The sequence below is a fragment of the Rhinichthys klamathensis genome, unplaced genomic scaffold (assembly GCF_029890125.1).
Source record: "Rhinichthys klamathensis goyatoka isolate OS25496 unplaced genomic scaffold, OSU_Roscu_1.1 h1tg000220l_1, whole genome shotgun sequence".
Classification (NCBI taxonomy): Eukaryota; Metazoa; Chordata; class Actinopteri; order Cypriniformes; family Leuciscidae; genus Rhinichthys; species Rhinichthys klamathensis.
In genome coordinates, this window is record NW_026606744.1 from 1,151,964 (window position 1) to 1,178,344 (window position 26,381).

Consider the following 26,381-nt stretch of genomic DNA (forward strand, 5'->3'; position numbering starts at 1 on the left):
TTAAAAGCCCTGTGGAAAGAGCCAGACCAGCCTCATTAAAGCGTTTTAATTGAAAGCAGGAGAGCCTGTGCTGCCTTTCCTCCTAAAATGTGCTAATGTGTGTATATTGAAGAGTGTATGTGTGTGTGAGTGTATGTCTTTGGGCGAGCGTTCAATAGATGTGTGTGTAAAAGGTGTGTGTGTGCTACCTTAATCTCCGCAGCTGTGAGTTTCTCCATGTGTCGTGCTGGTTCAGGTGAGCTCTGGTTCTTCCTGTTCAAGTAAACCTGACACACCTGACTCCTCTCCATCAGCGAGAAAAGCAGGAAGCGATCGCAAATCACCGCTGAAAACCACAGAGCAAGGTCATAGGTCAAAACTCATATGACCTTGTGAGAAGACATAGCATGCACACACATTTACTTTGCTATCTAAATGAGGACATACTATATACTTCTATTGTTCAAATATAATGCTCATTATAATCACTACAGACTGACTCAAATCCTAACATACCCCAAACAGAAAAGCTTTTTGCACTGTTCATAGCCTAAAAAAAAACATTATTTATTTCAGTTACAGATCATTTTTCCAAAGGACGATTTATCCAAATTTCCCAAATGGAAGTCTGATATTTGACTATTGGCTGGTTCAAGCAATGCAGGTGATTTCAGGTTTTACTATGCTTGTGGGGATATTTGGTCCTTACAATGTAAGTAAAATCTGACCCACACACACAGAAATGCACATAATGAACAATTTTCATAAGTGAGTCAGAGTAGTAGTTTAAGAGTCACAGAATAGAGAGAGAGAGAGAGAGAGAGAGAGAGAAGAAGAAGAGAGACTGTAAAGCCTGTAGGGTATGCAGCTTTCATGTTAAAGAGAGACATTTGCAGTGAAACTGTGCACCACACTGTGATTAGCAATTAACCTTCCCTTCCTAAAAATTAATCTGTTTATGAAACCAATTAAACGGCAAAAAAATTAATACAACCCATTCAGAGAAGCAGGTTTAGTTGAGGATGATATTCAGGGCTGGAATTTCCAACCTGAACAGCAATTAGAGACGGAATATCAGCGCTTCTGCAGTAATTATGAATCATCTCACATTCAAGCATAAAACAGGGTGCTAATTTCACAGGAATAGTGTGTTAAATGCAGTATTTTTAAGCGTCATTTTTAAGTTTTACTTTAGCAAGTCTTTAATGACAAAGAAAACATACACATTTGCAATTTGCAATTTTGACAAATCTAACTTAAAATGCTGATGTATTGTGTTTAAAAAATAAATGTCTTTGAATGAATTTGAAGGAATCATTTTTGCTTAAACCAAAGTGTTTAGCTTAGCCACGTACTTTGAGAGGCTCAAGAGTGATTTGGAAATTCTAAAATGTAAATGATACACTCTACCAAATTAAATGACATTATCCCTTTGGAAAAAGAAAAAAAAAGAAAAAGAAAAACATGGAATACTCAACATGCTTTTAAAAGATTACAAACATTTCAGAGAAAATACACATGCATTAGTGTTCAGTAATCATGGCCAAATTAATGGGAAGATTCCATGATAATCCTTCCCAAAAAAAAAAATCCAAATTTGTGTCCAGGGGCTAGTAAACAGGTTTTAGAACATATGAGCAGCGGGTTAGCAGAATAAACCAATAAATTCCCCTAAATCTGCTTAGTTAGTTAATACTCCATTCATTTAAAACATGTTTACATCACTGTCTGAAACTCTTACCAGCAGAGAAATTAATTTCTAGAAGAAAAAAATATATAATATTCAATAATGTGGATATTTAAATTGTAGGTCATTACGTTTTAGGCGTCACTAATGGACTCAAAAATACTAAGCCGTTTTTACCTAAGATTACTGTGGGAGTTTCCTACAAATATGAAATATTCCCAAATGCCTCTCATATCATTGTTTGGCTGTCCATATACGTCTTAAAAATCTTCTTAACCTGTGACTGTACTAATGAAACAGCTATAGATCCATTACAGATGATTTTGGTTTAAAAAGTGTGTTTTTCACAATCACAGACTAATCAAAGTTCTCTCTCTTTGTACTACATCACTCACAAAGTAACAAGTAATCAAGGCCAGAACAGGTCTGACTGCGTGTGTGAAACTAACTGAATAAGTGACAGATGCAGAAGCCTTCCTGGCACCCCCACCCTTACACTCTCTCTCTCTCACTCAGACACACACACACACACATAATTACTCTGGTAATTAGGGGCTCTGGGGGCCTGAATGGCACTCTATGGGGGGCTACTAGGAAAAAGGAAGGGGTGGGCTAACAGAGAGAGAGAGAGAGAGAGAGAGAGAGAGAGAGAGAGAGAGAGAGAGAGAGAGAGAGAGAGAGAGAGAGAGAGAGAGAGAGAGAGAGAGAGAGAGAGAGAGAGAGGAGAGAGAGAGAGAGAGAGAGAGAGAGAGAGAGAGGTTCCTCAGGTATCTAGAGACCTGGCACAGAGAGCTTTAGCCATATAAGCTCTAAACAATAAATGATATGAGAAAATAATTAGCAGATTTGGGAGAGTGTCCAATTTCACAAACCAGAAATAAGACAGGGAGCCATGGCAGATTCCCCTGAGATTCAGGAGGAACCTCGACATGTATGTGTGTGTGGTTGTGTCCGTGCTTTTCGGACTTCCTCTGGGAGTAACGGAAGAAGAGAAACAGAAGGGACTGCCGTTCCTGACCTGTGGGTGTGCGTGCCGCCCAGGCCCATGCTGGGAAAATGAGCAGTGAGCGAAACTGCAAAGAGAGACAAGAAGAGGAGAGAAAGAAAAAAGAAGAGAGGAAGGGGTAGCGTGTGAGTACGCGTTTACTCACCGTCGCTGATGGTGTCAGCAGGTAGTCGCCCAACCAGCGTTCTGTCAATGGCCACTCGTTCAACCTGAGCTCCACCCAGGATAAGGGTCACCAACACACCTGATCTCAACAGCATCTACACACACAGTAACGAACAAGAACACATTCACTTTATGACCGTAAATACAACTGTACAACAAGAATACATTTAAAGGAATTGTTCACACGGACAAATGAATATTCTGTCATCATTTATTCATCCTTGTGTCATTCCAAACCTTTCTTTTTACTATGTAGAGCACAAAAGACAATATTTTGAAGGAAGTTTCAGCTGTTTTGGTCAAGCTCCGAATCAAAACACTGTTCAATGCAATCAAATATGGTGACACAAACCTCAAACATCATGATGTTTAGCCATGTGAGAACCAATGAGGTTTGACATTAGTTGAGCGTTCGAGGTTTGTGACATCATAATTGATGAAGTCTGTATATGTATGTGTTGATCAATGCTTTGATTTGAGAGTGAATAAAGGCTTTAAATACCGATATGTTCATCAAATGTCATTTGCAGTATGATCGTATGGCTTCAGAAGAGTTGGATGAAACCACCAAGGTAAGGTTGGAAATATAACTTATAATTATAATTTCTGAATATTTGATGTTTAAAAATATTTAAAACGATATTTGTTTTCTCAATTCCTGAAGCAGCAAAACTAATGTATTTCCCCCACATTTTTTTTAAGAGTTCAATTCAATAAGGAGTTGTTATAATATTTACATTTTATTTTTAATAAATGATAAAGACAATCTGACCATTTTTAATTTAGGCCTGGTTTTTAATTACACTCTAATGTTGAATGGCTATAATTGCATTTTATCTCCATAAATAACAATAATAACAATAACAAAATGAATAGAGGGAAAATAAAGGTTAAAAGGTGCCATTAACTAAATATTTAAAATATTTAAATATTTTGACATTTGAAGATTCAATGTGAAATATACTGTATTTATGACTACAAATTTCAATGTTAGGTGTAGTTAATTGTGATCAATGTGTGTTATTAACCAAATACATTTTTAAATGATGATTACTTTTAAGCCACCTTTTTTGGAGCTTGAAATTTTGGGTCCCATTAACTTTCATAATACTTTCATAATATGGACAAAAACAGCTGATACAAAATATCTTGGGATCAAATGGGATCAAGTACTGTAAATGATGACAGAATTTTTTTTGGTGAACTATCCCTTTAAAAATCACTGCCCGATAACATTCTGTCTGGAATAAGGTGGAATTACATCTCTATAGAATGTGAACAGTGGATAAAGGTCACAGCGTCCAATCAGACCCTGCTGCTGGGCAGGAAAAAACCATCTCTGACCACCAAAAAAATTAAATAAAAATAAAAAGTCGAACAACGTTTGATCTCCCTGACCTTTTAAAACGGCCTAAATCAAGCACTTTAGGTGCGAAAAATGTGTGTGCATGTGGCTGAAGAATCCCCACTGAACGGAAAACCGCTGGGCTACAGTGATGTGTTTGAGAAGGGAATCTTTTTGATCCCAGATATAAATTCCCCAAGAGTATTTGACACAAACAGTCTGCATATGCTCATTGCCTGACCTCTGCTACACGAGCCAACTCATGCCAAGAAGGCCTGATGCCTGCTGGGTACTGGTGCATGCTGGGTAAGGTACCTGACAGCACTGCTTGCTTCTCCATCTGACACTTATGACCGGGGCATGACTGCAGCAGCTCCTGAGAGAAAGAGAGACAGAGAATGTGTACTAGGAATGAGTAGACCCTGTTTTCAGGGTCAGGTTTAGAAGGATGTTTCCAGTTTCAGATACGGAGAGGCAGCAAAAATGAGCCCGAGTTGGACTGAACAAAGCTAGGTTTGTGTGAGAGAGCCAGAGGCAGAGAGAGAGAGCCAGCTCACAGTCCCAATCATCCCCTCAAATATCCCCCACGATGACAGAGAGGCACCCACACAGGTGCTGAGAGAGAGCGAGAGCAAGCGAGAGAGGTCGGGGGGATTTTCTCTTTCCTTATGAAAGGGGAGAGAGAGAGAGAGAGAGAGAGAGAGAGAGAGAGAGAGAGAGAGAGAGAGAGAGAGAGAGAGAGAGAGAGAGAGAGAGAATGCTCCTATTTGTTAATCGGACTGCAGGAAATGTAAACAAATACCTCTAGTTCCTTTAGGGCATCACGCAGCTTCTCCGGACGACGGTTACTAAGGAACCATGGGTAACCCCGACCTGAGTGACAGAAAGAGAGGACACAGGTATGAAATGCATCGTCATCAGAGGCAAAAAAGAAGCAATAAAAGACAGCCAAAAGAATGTGTTTTTGTGTTTGTGGGTTTTTTAAGGGGGAAGAGGATTGACCCTGAAATACAGCTCCACCTGAGGTCACCCTACAAATGAATCTGAGCTGACAGCTCAAGAATGAAATCTTCTCATTTCAATCCTGATGATGATTTGGGTACAAACACATGCAAACATGGGACATATATAAACTGAAGAATAAACAGGAGAATAAAGTTTTTTTTAAATGAAATAAAATCATTCTTAAAAAGTTAAGAAATGTATAATTAATATTAATATATAATAATTACTAATATTCGTTTGGTGGATTTTCATATTTTAACATACATTTTAATAATTTTATTATTATTGGTAAAATTCACATTTGTATTTTATTTTTACAAATATTTCATTAAATGTTAAAGTGAGTTTTAAAAATTAAATAAAGTCTCACTCTCATCCCATTTGCATTCAAGTTTTATGCTAATTTTTCCCTTTTTACAGAAAAGTCTTTCTTTGCAAAGAGTTTCTTTCCAATCAAACTCCAAAATGAATGTTTTCCTTTGATCTTTTTTCCTTTTAATGTGTAAAATATTCCTCTATTTTCATTAGCTAAAATATTTACTTTACTTTTTATTTCTTTCATGCTGTAGACAGAAGGGATTTAAAGGCGAAATATTAACTAATAGCGCAACAGAGGCTAAATTCAGTGTAACGCGGCGGTCTTTTTCAATCAGCGCTCCCTGAGTTAGCACAGTCACCCGAGGGAAGAACTCAAAGTTACCATAACATATTAAACACATTAAATACGCCACTCCAAAATGCCTCGTTCCGCTCACAAAGCCCCCCAAAATTCCGCTTAGATCTCAGTCCCTGTTTCCCTCTGGAGCAAACCAGCGAAGGGGGGAAAAAAAAAGAAAGAAACGTTAATAGAATTCTCGGCTGAGTTCAATCTGTGAGTATACGTTTGCATTTATGCATTAATACGTTCATCCGGGACAGGGACCCACAGAAATGGAGGAGGTCTGTTATTTGTTTTCATAAAGATTCCGCAATCAAATCCAATCTGTTTTATTTATTATTATTATTATTATTTCTACACCATTAAGACATGTCTCCTGTCTTTTAGGAGTAAGATGATGCAGAAATGAATGAATGCAAATGAAGGAGAGGGGATGGGAGATGAGCAGGACGGGGGCGAGAGGGGGACGGGTCTGTGTCTCCTGATAAGGGTGTTTGTGTTTCTCTCGAGGGCGACGGGAGTTACCCCACCAGCAGTGTGAGTGGGTAGGAGGTAACTGGGCATCACAGTGGGAAGGCACTGGCCATACTGGAAGTGAACACTGACAACATCATAACTGATGTGAAAAAGACATAAATTAGAGATAAAATAAACTAAAAATAAATTATAGGTTAAAATAAAATAAACCTATAATAAACTACATTAATGGGCTGTACTTGTTCTATTTACTATTTATTGTGCAAAAGCTTGATAAAACGTCATCAAATTGTCCATCATCGTGACTGTAGCCTTATGCAGCATTTTTTTCATTCCATTCTTCTTCATTAATGTTTGCATCAGGCTCATGAGGGTTGAAGAAGTGGAGGGATAATGGAGTGATGTTTAATATTTGTCAGATTTGCTCTAATGGGGCACTTCATTTTCCAGGCATCTGAAGTAAAATTTAAATTAGGAATCAGATGAGTGTTGCTTTTGCTTTAGAAACATGCAAACCAATGTTCTAGCTAATATGAGCTAATATGATCATTGACATGAAGGTTAATTGTTTGATGATGGATTACTTACTGTCTGCAAACTGCTGTTTCTCATTGTAGTAATGCTGATCTGTAGGAGAGGCTGCACAAAGAAGAAGAAAACATTGTAAGAACATTTTTTATGTTTTTTTAATCTTCCGAAAGAATGTGAAAGCGAGTTTTATGTGCATATATGGGTGTTTTGGCCCTTTGTAGAAAGTAAACGCAATTAAAACAATTTTCACATGCTAACCAGTTTAATCTATCTACTAAAAATATAATGCATCACAGAAGAATTTATTTTTTCTTGAGTCATGAACTCACTTCCACCACTGTCATTTACACCATAGATATGTATACGTAGATTCCATATTCGACCGCTCCAGACACATCCTGCCATCTTGGAACGGTCAGCATGTCATCACTCACAGTAAGAATCAATGATGCCACAACATTGCGCAGTTTCTGGTTGTGAAACCAACGAGATTTAAATTCTCCAAGAGAAATGGGATAACCTTTCACAGGTGAAAATGTTTTGGTTTGTGTTTTTATACTTAACTCAATATTGCAGGTTTTTACTATGATACTTTTTAATGTCTTTACTTTTACTATGGTAACTTTTTAACGTCGTGTTAGCTGACGTCTTTGTCTTGTTGTATTGTGTTAGTTTTTCTATTGCAGATATAGATATTCATACATGCGTCTAACTATGGTTGCAGACACTCAGTCAATTTGCTCTTGAATGTTCATGGACCGGCTTTGATCGTTACAATATGGCGGATGTCTTACGGCGGCCCACAGAAACAGCCGTTAATGAGGCATCTATGTATTCACATCTATGAAACCCACCACATTCCAAATCAACTATTGCATTTATTAGCTTTTTGTGATGAAAATGACATACCAAATATTTTTTATACAAAAATGCAGACTCCTTTGTCCTTCAAATGCAAATTTTTATAGAATACTAAATTAAATAATAATTTCACACGTTTTGCTTAATTTGACAAAATACTACCTTTACTGGAAATGACGGATAATGAAAGTACTGTTATTAAACATAATTGATATTTATCTTAATGGCACTTCATTGCTCTTGACTGACACTTTTGTGTCCTTGGCTGCAAAGTAAACTTTAAACTTTAGTGGCAGACCTGTTGGGTGTGATGGAAGTCACAAGTGATGGTACATTTAAAAAAAATTATATACATTTATTTTCATACACTGGATATTAAAATTGTTTGTCTGTTTCACTCGTTGTTTAAAATATTCTAGTTTTTTAAATGTAATAATTAATAGTTTTACAGTGAACTTTCATTGTTTAAGATCAAAAGTTTGATATACTTTTTTATATACTTTATATTTATATACAAAACAAAAAATATAAAATCTGTGACTAAAAATATAAAATATATGAACATTAGCAAAGCAAACGAAGAAATTGTATGACATTTCTAAGACATTTTTAATGTAACCTTAAAAAAACAAAAACATTTTTAATAAAAATAAATTTCCTGCCACATAAAAGTGCCCATAGTTTAAGCAACACCCAAGTATGTGTAAACACTCCCTCAAATGCCTTTCTCAGCATATATTCACTAAGTTGTAGTCTCACCCCAATGTGTGTGTTTGCCAGAAAGAGAAAAACACTGACTCATACAGTCAGAGGGACAGGTATCCCGACAGACGGAAATGACTGAGGCAAGACCAAACTCCTGCTTTGTCAGCATGCTCTCTCTTCTCTATGCTATAGCCCCATCTCACCCTAGAGTCCCAGATCTCTAGCCCTCAATGGCCCAACCAGACGGCCCCATTCCCTGCCTTGCTCTACAGGAGCACTGCCTCTCTCTGCTGGAGGCCTGGACCTGCTGGACAGCTCCAGGATTACTGCTGCTAATCAGATTCTGCCATTCTGCCCCTGCCTGCCCCAGACACACACATCTGCTATGGGATAGAGGGGTGAAGAGCCCCCTTCCTCACAGAAGCATGGGTCTCCTTCACCCTCTGCTGGAGGCCATGAGAAACAGCAGGTCCCACATTCAAACAGAAACTCCATTTATAAAATAATATTGATTTTATAGCCTGCTCTATAAAGTATAAATTATACACTGCAGGTTAAATAAAGATAATTAAAGTAATTCAGAGTCATGTTTCATTCCTTGTGTGAATCATAAATGGGAGATGAGAGATAAAATATCTAAATAAATTACCATCAGAGATTGAGATTGATTTCATAATAATACAGAAATGATCACTCATATGAACACACATTAACAGAATGAGGTTTTTACAGATTTAACATACAAATTTTGATCTCTATTAATAAACAGGCATGTGAAATAAACTAACACTGCATTATTACATTCCCCCTTCTTAAATATCTGAGACTTCAGCCATCTCAAAGTCTTTAAACATCAAAGCCTTTGTGTTTTCTCAGACGTTATCATATAAAACATTGGAACAAACAAAACCTTTCAAGTCTCAAGTCTGAAGTATTAAAAATGAATAAAATAGTTTTGTCATTGTTTTAATCAATAAGCTTTTCACATTTCAGAGCTGGCTGTGTCCTCTCATGAGGGGTCCAGATTATTAAATGTTTAATCTGTGACACATAAAAAACAACCTCAAGAAACCTGGTGGCACTTCATTTGCCCAGAAGCATTTAGAGAACATCTGTAACAGTTATGAGCAGGCCCACGTGAGAAGCAGACCTTTTTTCAGCTTTTTCTACACTTATTTTAGGGGTAAATCTTTCAAAATTGAATAGGTAAGGTATAATCAAATTAAATACTGATTTAATAAAAAAATATTAAAAAGGTGCAGAGAGATTTGTAGAACTATGTGAATGACGGGTTCTGTGAGAGTATCTGGTGTTGAATAACACGAGGAAAATACACTGAAGTGATGTTCTCATTCAGTGAACTTCAATGAAGACATTTACAGAATACTGTAGTACAGACAGGAAGAATGAACTAAAAGTTCTTATTTTGTATAGCCATTTATTCTTGCATGTTATTGGTTTTTACTATTTTGAAAATTTTGAATGACAAAAAGGTTATGATCAAATTTCATGAAAAAATAAGGATTGTAAATGAATGATATATTTAAGAAAATCACAAGATGCAGCATACCTGGTTCTCCTTTTTCATAGAGTTGGTATGTGCCAATGTCTGTATCTGTGAAAAGGCAAATCAAAAGAGGGAAGAAGAGGTCAGAGTTCACTTCAAATACAAAATGAAACACTGGTTTGTTAGCGACAAACAGCTAAAATAAGTCCTGTCTAGAAGAATTCAAAAGGTGCATGTACATTACGAAAAACATGTGAGCACCTATAATGTTTGAATTTGCATTGGATTTACTATTGATTTACTCTTCATAGACTGTGTACTTCTGACATGGTATTACAAATAAAGATGGACTACACCATTTCCATCCATGCATAATTTTTTTAAGTTTTCATTCATTCACACTGGCGGATTCACCGCGTGTTTCATTCCCTTGCTCGCTCTCTCTCTCTGTCACTCAATGCACAGGTCAGGAGGGCTGGCTACAGGCGATAGAGCTCCAATCACATACAAATGCTTGCAAACAGATTGCAGAACACAATATAACGCATGTACAAAAACATGCATGCGTACAATCTGCGACAACATGCTATCACAGGATTTTCCAAATAACTGATAACTGGACTCGTCTGTGAGAAAAAGCAAAATACACATTGCTCTTACACACACTTCCAGTATACCAGAATACCCAAGGAGAAGAACCAAAGGGTAAAGAAGGAACAAACATTCAAAAAGGTTAAAACAGGAGCAGAGGATGTGAGGATTTTTACTATAAAGCACCAATAAACAACTAGTCATGACAAATTGAAATGTTGTGCATTATGAAGTATTTATCACAAACTGCCTCTTAAAAGATATAATTATGTATGCCATAAATTTAATTATAGGCCATAGAACGTCTCTAATCAAAAGACTAACTGTTCTGGTGTAATAATAATAACCTACATAAGTGTATGACACAGCAGTTTAACCGGCTCTGAAAGAACTAATATTCATTATTACAGAGGACAAATTCAGAGAGAGGCAAACGGGCACATTTAATGAGAAGAAAAGAAGACATTAAAGGGAAGATAGCAGGAACAGACATGAGAGGCAACAAAATGTGTAAAAGAGAGACGTTCAGTGTGTTTTAATTACCTGGGACATGCAGGCTGTTCCTGAAGGACCACAAGTGCAGCTCCGCCAGGCAGAACGACATCTGATCGAACTCAAACAGGAGACTGTCTAAACAGGGAGAAAGCCAGTGAGAAAGAGGAAAGGCAGACAGAACAATAGTGGAGATATGCAACAAGAGCCCTGCACTGTGCCTTTCATATCACCACAGAGAGCTGGAGAGATAGGAAGGATTGTTTTCAGACTGTAACTAGTTTTTGGCACCTTCGGTCCAAAAAAATAAAAAGAGGAGCGATTTGAGTTCTGAACACATGCAAAAACACATTAACTTAAAGGGAATGAAAAAAGATGAATACTCTACACAGATAAACATATGCATCTCAAGGGTGCTTACTGACTCAACATGCTGGCACACACACCAGACTATGACACCCCTCACACACTCTCTGTTTTCTTCAAACACACACACACACACACACACTCGCTCCTGGTGTGTGTCTGGGTTTGAGCCAGAGCTCTGTGCCAGGTGCCAGCGCAGTGTGGAACACCTCTGCACGTCTCAACAAGGTGAACGCACCTCTGTCTCCTCCACACACACACACTCTGTGACAACTCCCTGGACCAGTGGGCTACAACACAAAGACACAAACATACACACTCTTTCTTTCTCATACAGATGGCATTCAAAAAGATTTGTATATTCATTCCTACACAAACATTAGATGCCAGTCAGTAGCAGATGGTGGACATGTTACCCAAAAAACAATCACAAGAAACCAAGCTGCTTTTGCCTATTTATTAGTAACAATCTCATTTTGTATACTATCCACTTTAATTGCTAATAACATTTATTCGTTTAGCACACACTTTTATCTAGAGACGCACAAAATATTGGTACCGCATCATTTATCAGCTAATATTAGAGATTTTTTTAATGTAACGTATTTTTTACATATATAGTGCTCAATTAAAGTTTATCTTTTAAAAACACTCAAGTAAATAACACTGTCACATGTAATCTTTAGCTAATTTCATACTGTACATTGTAATTTTGTTATTCCTAAATTCACTTAGAATTAGTGTTTTATTTTTAATTTATTTGATTAAATAGTATTAAAAATGTATCTAGACATGACAAAGCGGCATGAAATATCCCAGATGTTATTTAAAGCATCGTAATACTGTATATCAAAAAGTAAACACTTCCAGCAGTAAATAGCTGTGTTTCCATCCAAAGTTGTGAATTTAACTTATGCACAAAATTGGAATATATAAAATATTTGCAAATAATGCACCGTTCATGTGTTTAAAGGAACAAAATCGTCACTTCCTAGAAAATTTCCTGTAATAAAAATGGAAGTTGCAGCAATCAGGGAACCCACTGTGGCTCTTTTTTCATCCATCATAAATGACTTGAGCTTCAGAGCTTGCAGATGAAATGCAATAAACGCTGTCATGTTATCTTGCGTTCGGATGTCTGGGGTTTGGGAACGCAATCATGTGAGACACTTCTGGGAGGTCATCATACCAAATAATTCTGATGACAGACCTTGGCTCAGGCATTTCAGAATGCTGTACAATGAAACTGATACAATCACATACTCAATCACATAGGCAAAGTCATGTGAGGTTTTTTGTTGAGTATTGAAGGATTTATTCAGTAAATGTGTTTCCATCATAGTTTATGCGCATGTCTTCTTATCGGATAAAAAAAATATTGCATATCATTTTTTTTAATTTAAGCGCATCTTGGCGTTTCCATCCAGTGTTTTTTTTAACGATATCCTAAAATTTGCATAAAAATAGGTGGATGGAAACATGGCTAATGAGTGATAGTGGAGAATCACAGAAAATAATTGTGTAAAAAGACATGGAAATGAGATCAGGGAATGCCAGATAAGAATTTTCGACACCCATATGAGCGAAACAGTGTGGAGCATATGCACTGACTGCTTCAGCAAAAACATGGAGTTTGACTGTGACCAAACATAACTTTCAAATATTCTTGGTCCAGCCGTCTATCCATCCGTGTGACCTGTTTGGATGGCTAAAGGTTGCAGAAAAAAATAAATCTAATGTCATATTGAAGGAAGAGCAGCATCTCTGCTTTCTGTCTGTGTCACAGGGTTAGCGCTGAGCATGCCAAGTCTTATCTCGAGGCCTGGGCTAACAGAGGGGGAGAGGGAGAAAGAGAAAGAGAGAAGGGCAACAAATTCTGCCACTTTCCTAAATAAATAAATAAAATTTACCACAAATATGAAATAACGCTAAACCAAAAAAAAAAAAAAAAAAAATGTTGGGAAAACGCTGTCCCCAGCACAGCCTCTTAACAAGTTTACTGACATAAGAGGATTCTTTCATCTTCTCACCAGCTTTTAGAGCGAGTCAGCTCTTTCTCTCTCCCCGACAGAAACCCAATTTCTCCACAGAGGGAAGAAGCTTCAATTCACACTTTAAGATGGACAGTCAGACGGAAGGCTCATTTTTGATGACCCTGTTTCAAATAGGCCAAGATAAGCTTGAGAATGAGACAGAATTGCATCTTTACTTTTGACATCAGGGCGACGCAAGGCTGCGATTCGCTAGACAGGCCGGAGAAGCACTTCACGTGAAACAAAAAAAAGAGACAATTGGTCTCATTGTTCCACCTAAATTAAGACATGCGAATGACCTGAATGGTAAATTAGCAAGACTGCTTATCAAAACACAGCGCACACTGCCTTCCTGGCACTCACCGGAGACACAGCGTTCCCTGTGCGCTCGTTCACGGTGTCAGCGGGCACGTCCCAAAGTGCCGCGCTGCAGATGCCACAGTATCGTGACCACAGCAGCGCCAGCCGGCCGTGGCAAGCTGCTGAAGTGGCCACACATTTGCATGAGTTAATGGGCTTTTATTGTGCCATGCGCGAGCAAATTAAGAAGCAGTATTTACTGATCTGAGGAAGAACAAAAGAGAGGTCAGCCAGTGGGACGAACACAACCCTTTCTACGCCACACACTGAATCGCAGCTTTAGGGACTGCTCATCATCAAGTGTTTTTTGTTGTTTTTTGAGAAATTGTGATTGATTGTTTAATTAGCTGTCTGAGAGTTCTTAGTGATTGTTTCACTTGCTTCAGGTGTGTGTAGCAGAGGATGTTAGTTTGTTGAGGAAGGGATAGTTTTTGTCCAGGGCATGAGATTAAATCTGCATTTGCATTTCTGGTTCTCCTCTCATTGAGACCGGCCAGCTCTCCTAAATAGAGTAAGGAGAGAAATGTGTAAATGCTTCTGAAAAACACTTGAGTGATCCTTTGAGAAATCTGACAAGTGTATCATCTGTCTGTGACAGGCCTCTTCTGTGTCTATAGTGTGAATGTGTGAGAGAGCCAACCCATTTATGAATAAAAATAAAATAAACAAAAAACAGAAATAAATGATCTATTTCCCCTTCCCTGGGCAGCATTTAGCGGCTTGTTTGTATGGTTGTGTGTGATGGTTGATTTAGCTGTAAAAGGTTTGTCTTTGATCTCTGTGAGAGCTGAGAGAGAGAACTCACATTCTCTCAAAAGAGCTCCAGAACAAATCATGTGCAGGTCTCCTCCAGTGTGTGTGTTTGTGGCCTGGTAAACCCTACATTATGGGGACAAAATGTCCCCACAATGACTGCAATATACAAAATGTCGGGGCATCTTTTGGTCCCCATGACGTAAACAGCTTATAAATCATACTAAGTGATGTTTTTTAGAAAAAGGTAAAAATGCAGAAAGTTTTCTGTGTGCCCTGGTAGATTTAGGGGTAGGGTTAGTGTAAGGGGATATAATATACAGTTTGTACAGTTTAAAAATCATTATGTCTATGGAAAGTCCCCAGAAAAAATGAAAACACAATGTGTGTGTGTGTGCATGTGTATGTGTTAACCTAGACCTAAAATCTTAAAAGCTTGTCAAAAAACTAGTGTCCATAAGAGGTCTGTAAATAAAGAGATATTACATATTTAATATGTAGAACATGTATTAAAGAAATAAAAACAGTTCTGTTCATAAGTTTACATAACCGTTACAGAATATGCAAGATAATATTAAAAAACATTGAGGGATCATAAAAATGGCATGTTATTTTTTAATTAGTAAGGTCCTGGATAAGCTGTTTCAAATAACAGATTTTGACATACAGTCCACAAGACAAAATAACAGAATTTGCACAAACAAACTAGAATCTAGAAACAGTGAGTCATTACCTGGATGATGAATGATTGTTTTTGTCTTTTGTGATAGTTGTTTGAGACCCTTGTTTGTCCAGTTAAACTGAGCACTGTTATCCAGAAAATCCTCAAGTTTCCTCACATTCTTTGGTTTTCTACCATCTTCTGCACATTTAAACCATTTTCAACAGTGACTGTATGATTTTGAGATCCATCTTCTCACACTGAGAACAATTGAGGGACTCTAAACAACTATTAGATGAAGGTGAAAACATTCACTGATGCTCAAGATGGCAACACAATGCATTACGAGCCGTGGGTTGTGCATTTTCTAATTTGTTTAAATATCTTCTTTTTTTTCATTTAGCACTGCCCTTTAGAAGCTACATGATAGTTACGTTTCCAAGAAGACAAAATATATGTACAATTTACCCCCATCATCTAATTAAAAAAACTTAGACCAACCAGTTCTGCAAGGGGCATGCAAACTAGAAGAACTGTATTTATAATTCCAACATTTCTGCTTTATTTGAAATTACTGAACCTTGACCTGAACCTGTCTTGTTCATAAGCACCGCAGCTGAACACCTATGCTAACCTTACCTTACCAAGCAATCAATAAATTTCTCATCAAAAGGATAGGATCATTTTTTAATTAGTAAACTCCTATCAGAGAGATTCATGTCTGTGGCTGTTTCTGGACACATGTAAACTTACAGGAACCATGCTAGGCAGCTGTCAAACTAACTCTAATCCTGAGGCCAACATGTTCTCTACCTCTTCTAGCCGTATATCAGCCCCTCAGGTAGACGTCTACTACAGCCTGTCTAAACATTGGGGTGAGCTGAGGAACCAAGTAAGTCTACCTAAGATCTGTTCAAAGGAATCAGATAGAGAGCAGTTGAGACTTTGACCTCAGTCAATCAGCCAAACCTACCAAGCGTGCATCACCATAAAATTAGGTATTATGATGTATAAGTGGTAATTTCTCTAAAAATCTGATATATAACTACTTTTTGTTATTATGCATTATGTTTGATGTATACACTACAGTTCAAATGTTTGGGGGCAGTACCATTTTTTTTCGAAATTAAAGTTAAAGAAATTAACACTTTTATTCAGCAAGGATTTACACTATATTACCAAAAGTATTGGGACACCCCTCCAAATCATTGAATTCAGGTGTTCCAAGGCCGAGCAGCTGCATCCAAGCCTTACATCACCAAGTGCAATGCAAAGCGTTGGATGCATTGGTGTAAAGCACGCCGCCACAGGACTCTAGAGCAGTGGAGATATGTTCTCTGGAGTGACGGCGTTCTGAAGTTGAACCCGGAAGCACTGCACTGTTTACAATGTGAACAGCGTCAGAGACTGACAGAAGAGAAGAAATGGTTGAATAAAGTTTTTATTTTTACTTGTTTTTTTGCGCACAAAAAGTATTCTCGTCACTTCATAACGATAAGGTTGAACCACTGTAGTCACTATTTTAACGATGTCTTTACTACCTTTTTGGGCTTTGACATTTAGTTGTCAAACAATTTTTTTTGACATTTGACATGAAGATGAACGAAGGACTTATGGGTTTGGAACGACATGAGGGTGAGTAATTAATGACAAATTTTTCATTTTTGGGTGAACTAACCCTTTAAGGAGGCCTATGAAAAGCATGTTGCACTTGTACGCTTGCCGTGAGTCTCTAAATTACAAATTAGATTTGTCAAAGCAGGTGAACTTTAAAGTCAAACAGTACTGAGAATGTTTTACAACAAGGACAAGGAGCATCTGGCCCTCCGGTCCTGCTCCAATTTAAAAGGCAACATAATTAAATCCCTGGGAAAACGAATCTTTATCAAAGTCTTATCTGTGCTTTTTCCCTCTTTTTCTCTCTCTAACACAGACATATTCACATTAATATTCAACCTGAGCAAAGGACGAGTCCGTCAGGCAATCTTTCTGTTTGCCCAATGGTTGACCCCAAAGAGACGTTCCTCTTTTCACTTATTTAATCAGGCCGAGATTAAATTTATCATTCCTCATTTATGGCACTCTCATTTTAACTGTACCTTTAGTTCTGCCCTTCATAGTCAATTATCATCCACACCTCCATCCTTCAATTTATTTAATGCAATCAGGCAACTCTACATTTTTATATTCTATTTCATCTGACTTTTTTCAAAGCAACAGGACCTTAGCGACGTGCGAGAATACAGGGCAAATTGAATAATAAAAAATGTCAGATGAAATTAAAAAGGTCAGGTCGGTGAATTCACGTGCAGCAGGGCGAGCGCAGATAACCAGTGCAGTTTAGCTGACTGCAGCGGGAAAAGACGGAAAGAAAATCATCAGCAAGTGATTGACCCCTGGTGACCCCATGCCCCTATCAGGGTCATAACGGAGAGTGGAGAGAGATGCACCTGCTGATTTCAGGAGATGAGTGAGGGAAAAGCAGACATGTCCTCTCTTGACTTTCCCTCTCTCTCTTCTAAACTCTCTTTAGTCAAAGACACAAGTAAAAGTGTCCCATCTAACCTGGACTGACAGCTGAAATTATAGACAATGGAAACCGCCAGAGGTGAAGATCTGCAGCCCCCGCCCAAACACCACTCAAAAAGGCATTTTAATTTCATCTTAACCCTTCACCTCCTACTCTTCCCCTTTCAAAAAAATCATAACACCCCTTTCCTGACACTTGCTGTGATTTTGGTACACGTTATTAGGTTTCACACATTACACACATTGACAGCAGGCTAGTGTTGAATTTTCGCACTGACAACTTTTCTGTCAAATTCCACTGCCCTGTGTCTTGCTATTTAAAATGCAAAAAAAAGCTTTCTGTGTAAAAAGCAACTTACAATATACAAAACAATCGGACAACAAGACAAACACTGTAACAATGCTCAATCTATCAATCAATTTCTCTTTTACAGTGCTACAGGGATGACGTCAAAACCCAGAAGAGTAATTCGCCACTGGTTCACTCTAGATTTTCCAAAGGGGTTTTCAATGAATGAGTAAAATAAGGTCTGTGTGGTGAACATATTTTGACGATACTTGAGATGTTTGGTTCTACAACATCAACTGCACAAACTCACACCCCAAACATTCTCATTTAGTTATAAAATAAAAATAACAGCTTCAAAATTTGCGTTGTTGACATGGTGTGTGTAATTTACATTGTAAAACAAAACGTTCCATATATACATATAGTATATATATATATATATGATAGCGTCTTGCGAAAGTATTAATAGCCCTTAATTTTTTTTCACGTTTTGTTGTTGCTGCATTGTTAACCCTCTGGGGTCTAAGGTGTTTTCGGGGTCCTTGAGATGTTTTGGCATGCTCTGACATTTGTGCTTTTTTCAGTTGCTTATAAACATATTAATGGCACAGGTGAAATTACACTCTATATAGCACACACAGGGCTACCATAATATGTTATCAACATGTATGTACATGTTTGTATTTTTGAGAGAATATTGTTTATGCGTGGTTATTGAAAAAACTAAAAAATAAAGTTTCTAATATAAGGCCACAAATAACATACTAAATATCTGTCCACAAGACTTTTGACAAGTGGATGTTGTCGCCTAGAGTTTTTGCTTCAAATTGATCTGAAAATCATTCTGCCTAATCATTCACATAAAACAATAGATTGTTTTAAATTGTGAAAAACATTTTTTTGTTTGCAAAGGCAATATGCGGATGGGCGGAACGGCCCAACCCCCTCATGAATAATTAGGCAGTTCTCACCTGAGCAGACTGCATACTAATGAGCCTTTCATTCAGGGGTGTCACACAAGAAAGAATGCAAGGACAATATATATATAAATAAATAAATATTTATATACACACACACACACATATATATATATATATATATATACAAACAATCAAAATATAAATGAAAGCCAAAAGCACATTTTTAGTCACACCTTTTAGCCATCCACCACGGTAAAAATAAACCAGTCGCATTTCAAAGTCGTACGCGAAATGACCGCCAGGTGGCGCAAAGGGACATTTAGCAAAACGTAAGTGGGGCTAATGTCTATTAACAGTAGCCTAAGGATGAAATACTACAAGTTATGGTAATTTCCAAATAAGCCTACAACAAATTGTTGGTATAATCTATATAAGATATAATCTTTTAAAACTGTAAAAGGCTAAAGTATAGGCCTACACTCACAGGCTAAAGTCAAGACAAAACGTTTTCTCGCTCATGTGAGAAACAGACGTTTGGGTATTTCTCAGTGAGAAAAATCATAGCCGAGCGGTAGAACTTACGGTTCATCATCAAGATGACACGGGTTCAAATCCCGCACAAACATGGTCTGCTGTAAATTTTATATTTATTTAGATTTGTCTAGCTCTAAAACTCTGTTACACCATACAGTTTTTTTGCTTATATTTATAAAATACAATTATCATGCATTTCCATTTTACACTAAGAAACAAAATAGTATCCAACAGAACGACTTTGCATCTGTATAATAATAGGCTACCAATCGTAATTTCAAAAGCAGTTCTGTAAAAAAATAAATTATATATAGCCTATATACACTCACCGGCCACTTTATTAGGTACCCCATGCTAGTAACGGGTTGGACCCCCTTTTGCCTTCAGAACTGCCTCAATTCTTCGTGGCATAGATTCAACAAGGTGCTGGAAGCATTCCTCAGGGAGTTTGGTCCATATTGACATGATGGCATCACACAGTTGCCGCAGATTTGTCGGCTGCACATCCATGATGCGAATCTCCCGTTCCACCACATCCCAAAGATGCTCTATTGGGTTGAGATCTGGTGACTGTAGAGGCCATTTTAGTACAGTGAACTCATTGTCATGTTCAAGAAACCAATTTGAAATGATTAGAGCTTTGTGACATGGTGGAAGTAGCCATCAGAGGATGGGTACATGGTGGCCATAAAGGGATGGACATGGTCAGAAACAATGCTCAGGTAGGCCGTGGCATTTAAACGATGCCCAATTGGCACTAAGGGGCCTAAAGTGTGCCAGGAAAACATCCCCCACACCATTACACCACCACCACCAGCCTGCACAGTGGTAACAAGGCATGATGGTTCCATGTTCTCATTCTGTTTACGCCAAATTCTGACTCTAACATCTGAATGTCTCAACAGAAATCGAGACTCATCAGACCAGGCAACATTTTTCCAGTCTTCAACTGTTCAATTTTGGTGAGCTCTTGCAAATTGTAGCCTCTTTTTCCTATTTGTAGTGGAGATGAGTGGTACCCGGTGGAGTCTTCTGCTGTTGTAGCCCATCCGCCTCAAGGTTGTGCGTGTTGTGGCTTCACAAATGCTTTGCTGCATACCTCGGTTGTAACGAGTGGTTATTTCAGTCACTGTTGCCCTTCTATCAGCTCGAACCAGTCTGGCCATTCTCCTCTGACCTCTGTCATCAACAAGGCATTTCCGCCCACAGAACTGCCGCTCACTGGATGTTTTTTCTTTTTCGGACCATTCTCTGTAAACCCTAGAGATGGTTGTGCGTGAAAATCCCAGTAGATTAGCAGTTTCTGAAATACTCAGACCAGCCCTTCTGGCACCAACAATCATGCCACGTTCAAAGTCACTCAAATCAACTTTCTTCCCCATACTGATGCTCGGTTTGAACTGCAGGAGATTGTCTTGACCATGTCTACATGCCTAAATGCACTGAGTTGCCGCCATGTGATTGGCTGCTTAGAAATTAAGTGTTAACGAGCAGTTGGACAGGTGTACCTAATAAAGTGGCCGGTGAGTGTATATAGGCTATATATTTTTTTTTATTTGATTCCAGGCTCTCACGCCACACCCCCGATTTCTCACGCTGAAGTGTCAACCCGGTCGGTCAAATTCCTGAAAGATATAGTTTATCTATAGATCTACCTGCTTGAGCCACTCGTGATCGACTAGTTATACCGCAAATTAGTTAAAATATCCCGTAATCTATCTAGATCGAGCGTGCATGCGAGACAGATATTGTGCTCCAAACCGTGCGCGCGCATGGCAGAGAGGTCTGTTCCCTACAACCCAGAGTTTTAAAAACATGGTTTTAAGTAAAGTGTGATTTGCCAGGGGGGACAGGGATTTCCTTCTGGTCTAAACATCCCTGCTTCTGCTGAATTATTTTAATCCCCACACCCCTCCCTCCACAGTTAATCAATGCTATAGGCTACTTCACCAATATCAAATATATAAAATAGAGATATGCAACAGGCACGTTTAAACGACAAACAATAAAATCAAAACCAGCGTTTCAGTTGTTCATTAGTTCCAGTGGCCCTAATGCATGCACGGCTTTTCAAAATTTCACAAAGCGTGTTGAGATTATTTTGAATGAAATATTGAAGTTTATAATTAAGTGTTTTGGCACACCACGCCGAGTGGCCCTATGCATTTTTCTAAAGTCGGGTTTTATTCTGGCATGGTGAGTTAGTGTTCGACAAACGCGGCGGAGCGTTCATTTAGATTAATTTATTTTTCTCATTATTACAGCTAAAATAACTTAATAGGCGACTCCGTAATTTTTTGGTCATACAGATAAGAGTAGAGTAGCTTACATCGTTCAAAACTGTAAACTTGTATTCATATTAGGCTAACGACAAAAACAGTATATCTGTAGTCTCTGTCTTCGGGAACTGCGCGTCACAAAAATGAACCGAAAGCCACTTCAGCTCAGTCACGATAAGAAATCGGCTATGTCTAAGCCTTTAAATGTCTAAATATTTAGGCTAATAAATGTTATCTGATTATGTAGGCTAATCCATATGAAAACGAGAGGTAGGCCTACAGAGGATCTACTCAAACATGTAATGTAAGCGCTTCCCAATGAGAAAATAACAAGACAAGGGTGAAAATCTCGCTCTAATTAAATGTAGGCTAAATCGCCCTGAATTAAAATGTAAAAACAGATCAAATAATGTATTTGTCGAAATGTTGCGATATTGTTTCATTTAAGTTCATAATTATTATATAAATGTTATTTAATTTAGCAGCATTACCACGAAGCACCGTGTTTCGATATTTATTTGAATAATACAAAATAAAATAAAAACTTAATTCACAAATTGCATGCCTGGTTGTAAGGATCCAAAGATCCCTGTAGACTTTAATATTGAGTTGAACATTTTGTTCATGACAACAAATTAACAAGCGTTTTTTCAGATTATATTTAGTTTTGCTTGGAAAAAGCTGTCCCAAACCAGTTTTATTTAATCAATTATTGAAATAATGAAATATTTAGTAATAAACTTTTATGACAGAAATATCACTATAGGCTACATGTAACTTAAATAATTTAATTCCTTCATTATCAACACTGTCTAGAATAGCGATTTAAGTGTGAATTGCGACTTCTCTTTGTGTTAAGTCAGCCTCAGACTCCGATAGCCTGTGGGGGGTTGGAGGGACAGTTGCTGGACAAAGGTGTTAATGTTCCTCTTTCATATGGAGAGTGTCGGATAGCCAGCCTGATGAGCAGGCAAAATTATTGTAAGGATAAATCTGTGTCCAAATGTAGGCCCCATATCTTATTAAATTATACATATTGTAGTTTATTTATTGTAGCCTATTTAAAGTTTTTTTCACACAAAATTTCAATTGAAGTTATTGTAAGGTGAATTCAACAAGGCATGCTGTGTCTTTGAAGCAACAATTAAAGGCTAAATAATTTTTTTGTGATTTGTATGGCTGACACGCAGCGACATATACAGTATTATCAGCTGTATGATGTACTTTAAATTACTTTTTTTTCACATAAGTCTGGGACAGGAGCATTCTAATTTTGCTTGTAGATGTTACTACACTTCGAGTGAAGTAAACATGTGCAAATTCAATTGAATGGGTTTAATTTGGAAAGGCAGAAACCTCTCAATAAAAGGTCTAACAGCTGAAAATGCATATCAAGGCAAAAACCAAAGCCATGAGGTCAAATTAAATTGCTTATAGAGCTCAGAGACAGGATTGTGTGAGGACAGATCTGGGGAAGACTAAAAATAAATTTCTGCTGCATTGAAGGTTCACACAGAAGAATGTAACCTCCATAATCCTTAATGGAAAAAGTTTGGAACAACCAGAACTCTTCCTAGAGCTGGCTTCCTGACCAAACTGAGCAATCGGTGGAGAAGGGCCTTGACTAGAGTGGTGACCAAGAAGGTGATGGTCACCCTGGTTGAACTCCATGATCATATAATGGATATGGGAGAAATTTACTGAAGGACAAACATCACTGCAACACTCCAATTATCTGGACTTTATGGCAGAGTGGCCAGACTCAAGCCTCCCCTCAGAAAAGACAAATAAAAACCCACTTGGAATTTGTCAACAACAAAAAAAGCACCTACAATGCAAGAGTGACTTATGGACAACTCTGTGAATGTCCTTGAGTGACCCAGCCAGAGTCTAAACTTGAACCCAATTGCACATCTCTGGAGAAACCTGAAAAATGGCTGTCCATAGACAGTCCCCATCCAACCTGACATAATCTGAGGAGAAGAATAGCAGAAAATCACCAAATCCAGATGTACAAATCTTGTCGCATCATACTTGATATATTCGAGAAGACTTGAGGCTGTAAAGGTGCTTCAACTAAGTACAGAGTAAAGAGTACAAATACTTATGTAATATACCTATTTCAGTTTTTCCTTTTTAATACATTTGTGAAGTTGTGACAAACCTGTTTTCTAGATTAGTCATTAAAGTGTATGGAGTGTAGATTGATGTGAAAAAAAGGATTAATTTAAAGAAGTTTAACATAAGGCAGCAACATCGAAATGTGAAAACAATGAAGGGGTACGAATACTTTCACAAAGCACTGTATGTATGTATATATAGAATACTTCTTGTGTGTGGACTTTCAGCATCATCATCTCTGTTCTTCCTCTCTCTTTCTTCTGTATCTCAACCTGAAGCAACTGAAGTGAAAATATAATACAGTACAACAAAAAGAAAACAGAAAAGGCGGCAGCTCTTATCAGAGTCCTCTAGGGCACAGCCTGGCCATGGCCATCAGCATTAACATTAAAGAGACACAAAACAATAGAAAACACTTTAGGAGAGAGAATCGGAAAGGGGAACAGGGAAGTCAAACATACAAGTAGATGTGCTGACAAAATGGTGTCACAGATTACAGAAGGGCAAGATGGGATACTGGAGGATGCCCAGGAGTGCTGTGGGGAGGGTGATAAGACAGAGGAGAAAGAAGATGATGTAGAGAGAGAGAGAGAGAGAGAGAGAGGGAGGGGGGAAGTGGTCTCCATAAGAGTGATAAGTAGCCCAAGGGGGGAACCAAGGACTGTTGGACAAATATTTTTGTCAAACTGGTTAGGACTTGTAGACCACCTTAGACCAGCTTGACCACCTAAAGATGGTATGAGTCATTCTGTCATCATCCTGTCAATTTTTATGTCCCCATCATTCCTGTTGTCACGTTTACAGTAGTTTTGAGTTTAGTTTCATGTTCATGTTTTATTTCTTTTTTTTCTTTTTTCTTTTTATGTTTTGGTTCCTCGTTTTGTCATGTGTTCCCCCTGCCCTCATGTGATCATGTCATGTGCTTCCCTTGTCTAATGTGTCATGTTCTGATTGGTTCCCTCGTTTCATGTGTCATGTTCTGATTGGTTCCCTTGTTTCATGTGTCGTGTTCTGATTGGTTCTTGTTTTGTTCGTTTTGTGTTTGTTGGTTGGTTGTGTGATAGTTGCCTTTGAAATACGTGTATTGAAATACGTATGCCGTTCCATGTGCCAGGTCTATTTATAGTCAAGTTTTTGTTCATGGTTTGTTTCATGTTTTTGGACACTGTAAATAAACTGCACTTGGGTTCTCTTCACCACCGTCTTTGTCTGCTTCCACGTCAGCAAAGATACACCTGTGATGGCAAGGCTGAATTTTCAGCATCATTACTCCAGTCTTCAGTGTCACATGATCCTTCAGAATATAATCTAATATGCTGATTTGGTGATCAAGAAACCCCCGCCAAAAATGCAAGAATAGCATTTATTTGAAATAGAAATATGTTGTAACATTATAAATGTCTTTACAGTCAGTTTGATCAAAAAGTTACATTTTAATTTCTTTAAAAAAAGAAATCTGACCCCAAACTTCTAAACAGTACTTTTTCAATAATTTTACCACTAGTGTGATCAGATTTTGACAGACATTTTCTAGGCTGCACAAACATCCAAAAATAAAATCTATAAATTTATTATAAATCAAATCATTTTTCATTTCTGTAATCAGAAAAAAATCAGAACAGAACATATTTCTTTAATATTGTTTTAATTTAAAATTTAACTTTCCATCTCGCTTTGCTTTTTGTAAAGATTCCTTAAACAAAAGTCATAGAGACAGAGCAACATTTTGTCACTGGTAAGTCAAATATCCAAATGTCAGTTTTATATATTATATTTCTGTAAGCTAAGCTATCCCTGTCGCCGATTACGTTCCCCTCCAGTGGGCGTAGGCTAGTTCTCAGAGTAATATGACACGTTGCGCTCTGTCTCAAGTGCCTGTATCCACTTTTGTTGTTTTTTTCGTTTTTTGGGGACGACAGCTTATAAAAACTTATTACCGTTTTTTTTTTTAGCTTGTTTGCTGTACACCGTGTCACATAGCAGCTTTTAGACATTGTTTTGTTTTTTGTTACAAGTCAGAAATGACAAGGAGGCAGCTTCACGCTTCACTGTAAAAAATATTTTAGCAATTTATTTATTTCAACTTATTTTTTTTGTGTAGAGATAACTAGATTGTCCAGACAACAAGACATTTTAAGTTTTCTTGTCCTCAACTTATCGAAATAAGTTAGTTAAACTAAAAAAAAAAAACATGCAAAAAGATAACATAAAATAATGAGTTAAGTTTTTTTTACAGTGTTCAAAGTCAATGGAGACGGTTGGATTTAAAAAAATTATCTAAATTAGTCTATATATTCCCATCTGTCTGCGGTTAGCAGTTGAAATACCAAAGCTTCATACAATTTATACCGTATCATATCAGTTCACTCATCTATTTCTTTCCTCCACTTTCCCAGGTCGTCATTAAGGGAGAGACAAGTGGCTACACCACGCAACATGAAGGTGCCACTGAAGAGACACAAGGACAGAGTGGCGCCATGGTGCGTGCGCGCACACACACACACACACACACACACACACACACACA

The 26,381-nt window shown here is 37.7% G+C and overlaps 1 protein-coding gene across 1 annotated transcript in view; it reads right to left on the reverse strand.

The window, feature by feature from the left end:
- The window catches only part of wdpcp (WD repeat containing planar cell polarity effector), a 70,507-nt gene that overhangs the window by 32,336 nt on the left and 11,790 nt on the right, over positions 1 to 26,381 (reverse strand). The window contains 8 exon segments of the mRNA XM_056264312.1: positions 189 to 325; positions 2,818 to 2,932; positions 4,498 to 4,539; positions 4,541 to 4,558; positions 4,985 to 5,055; positions 6,911 to 6,961; positions 9,990 to 10,034; positions 11,061 to 11,147. Coding sequence (XP_056120287.1) covers positions 189 to 325; positions 2,818 to 2,932; positions 4,498 to 4,539; positions 4,541 to 4,558; positions 4,985 to 5,055; positions 6,911 to 6,961; positions 9,990 to 10,034; positions 11,061 to 11,121 — 540 coding nt within the window. The 5' untranslated portion in view covers positions 11,122 to 11,147.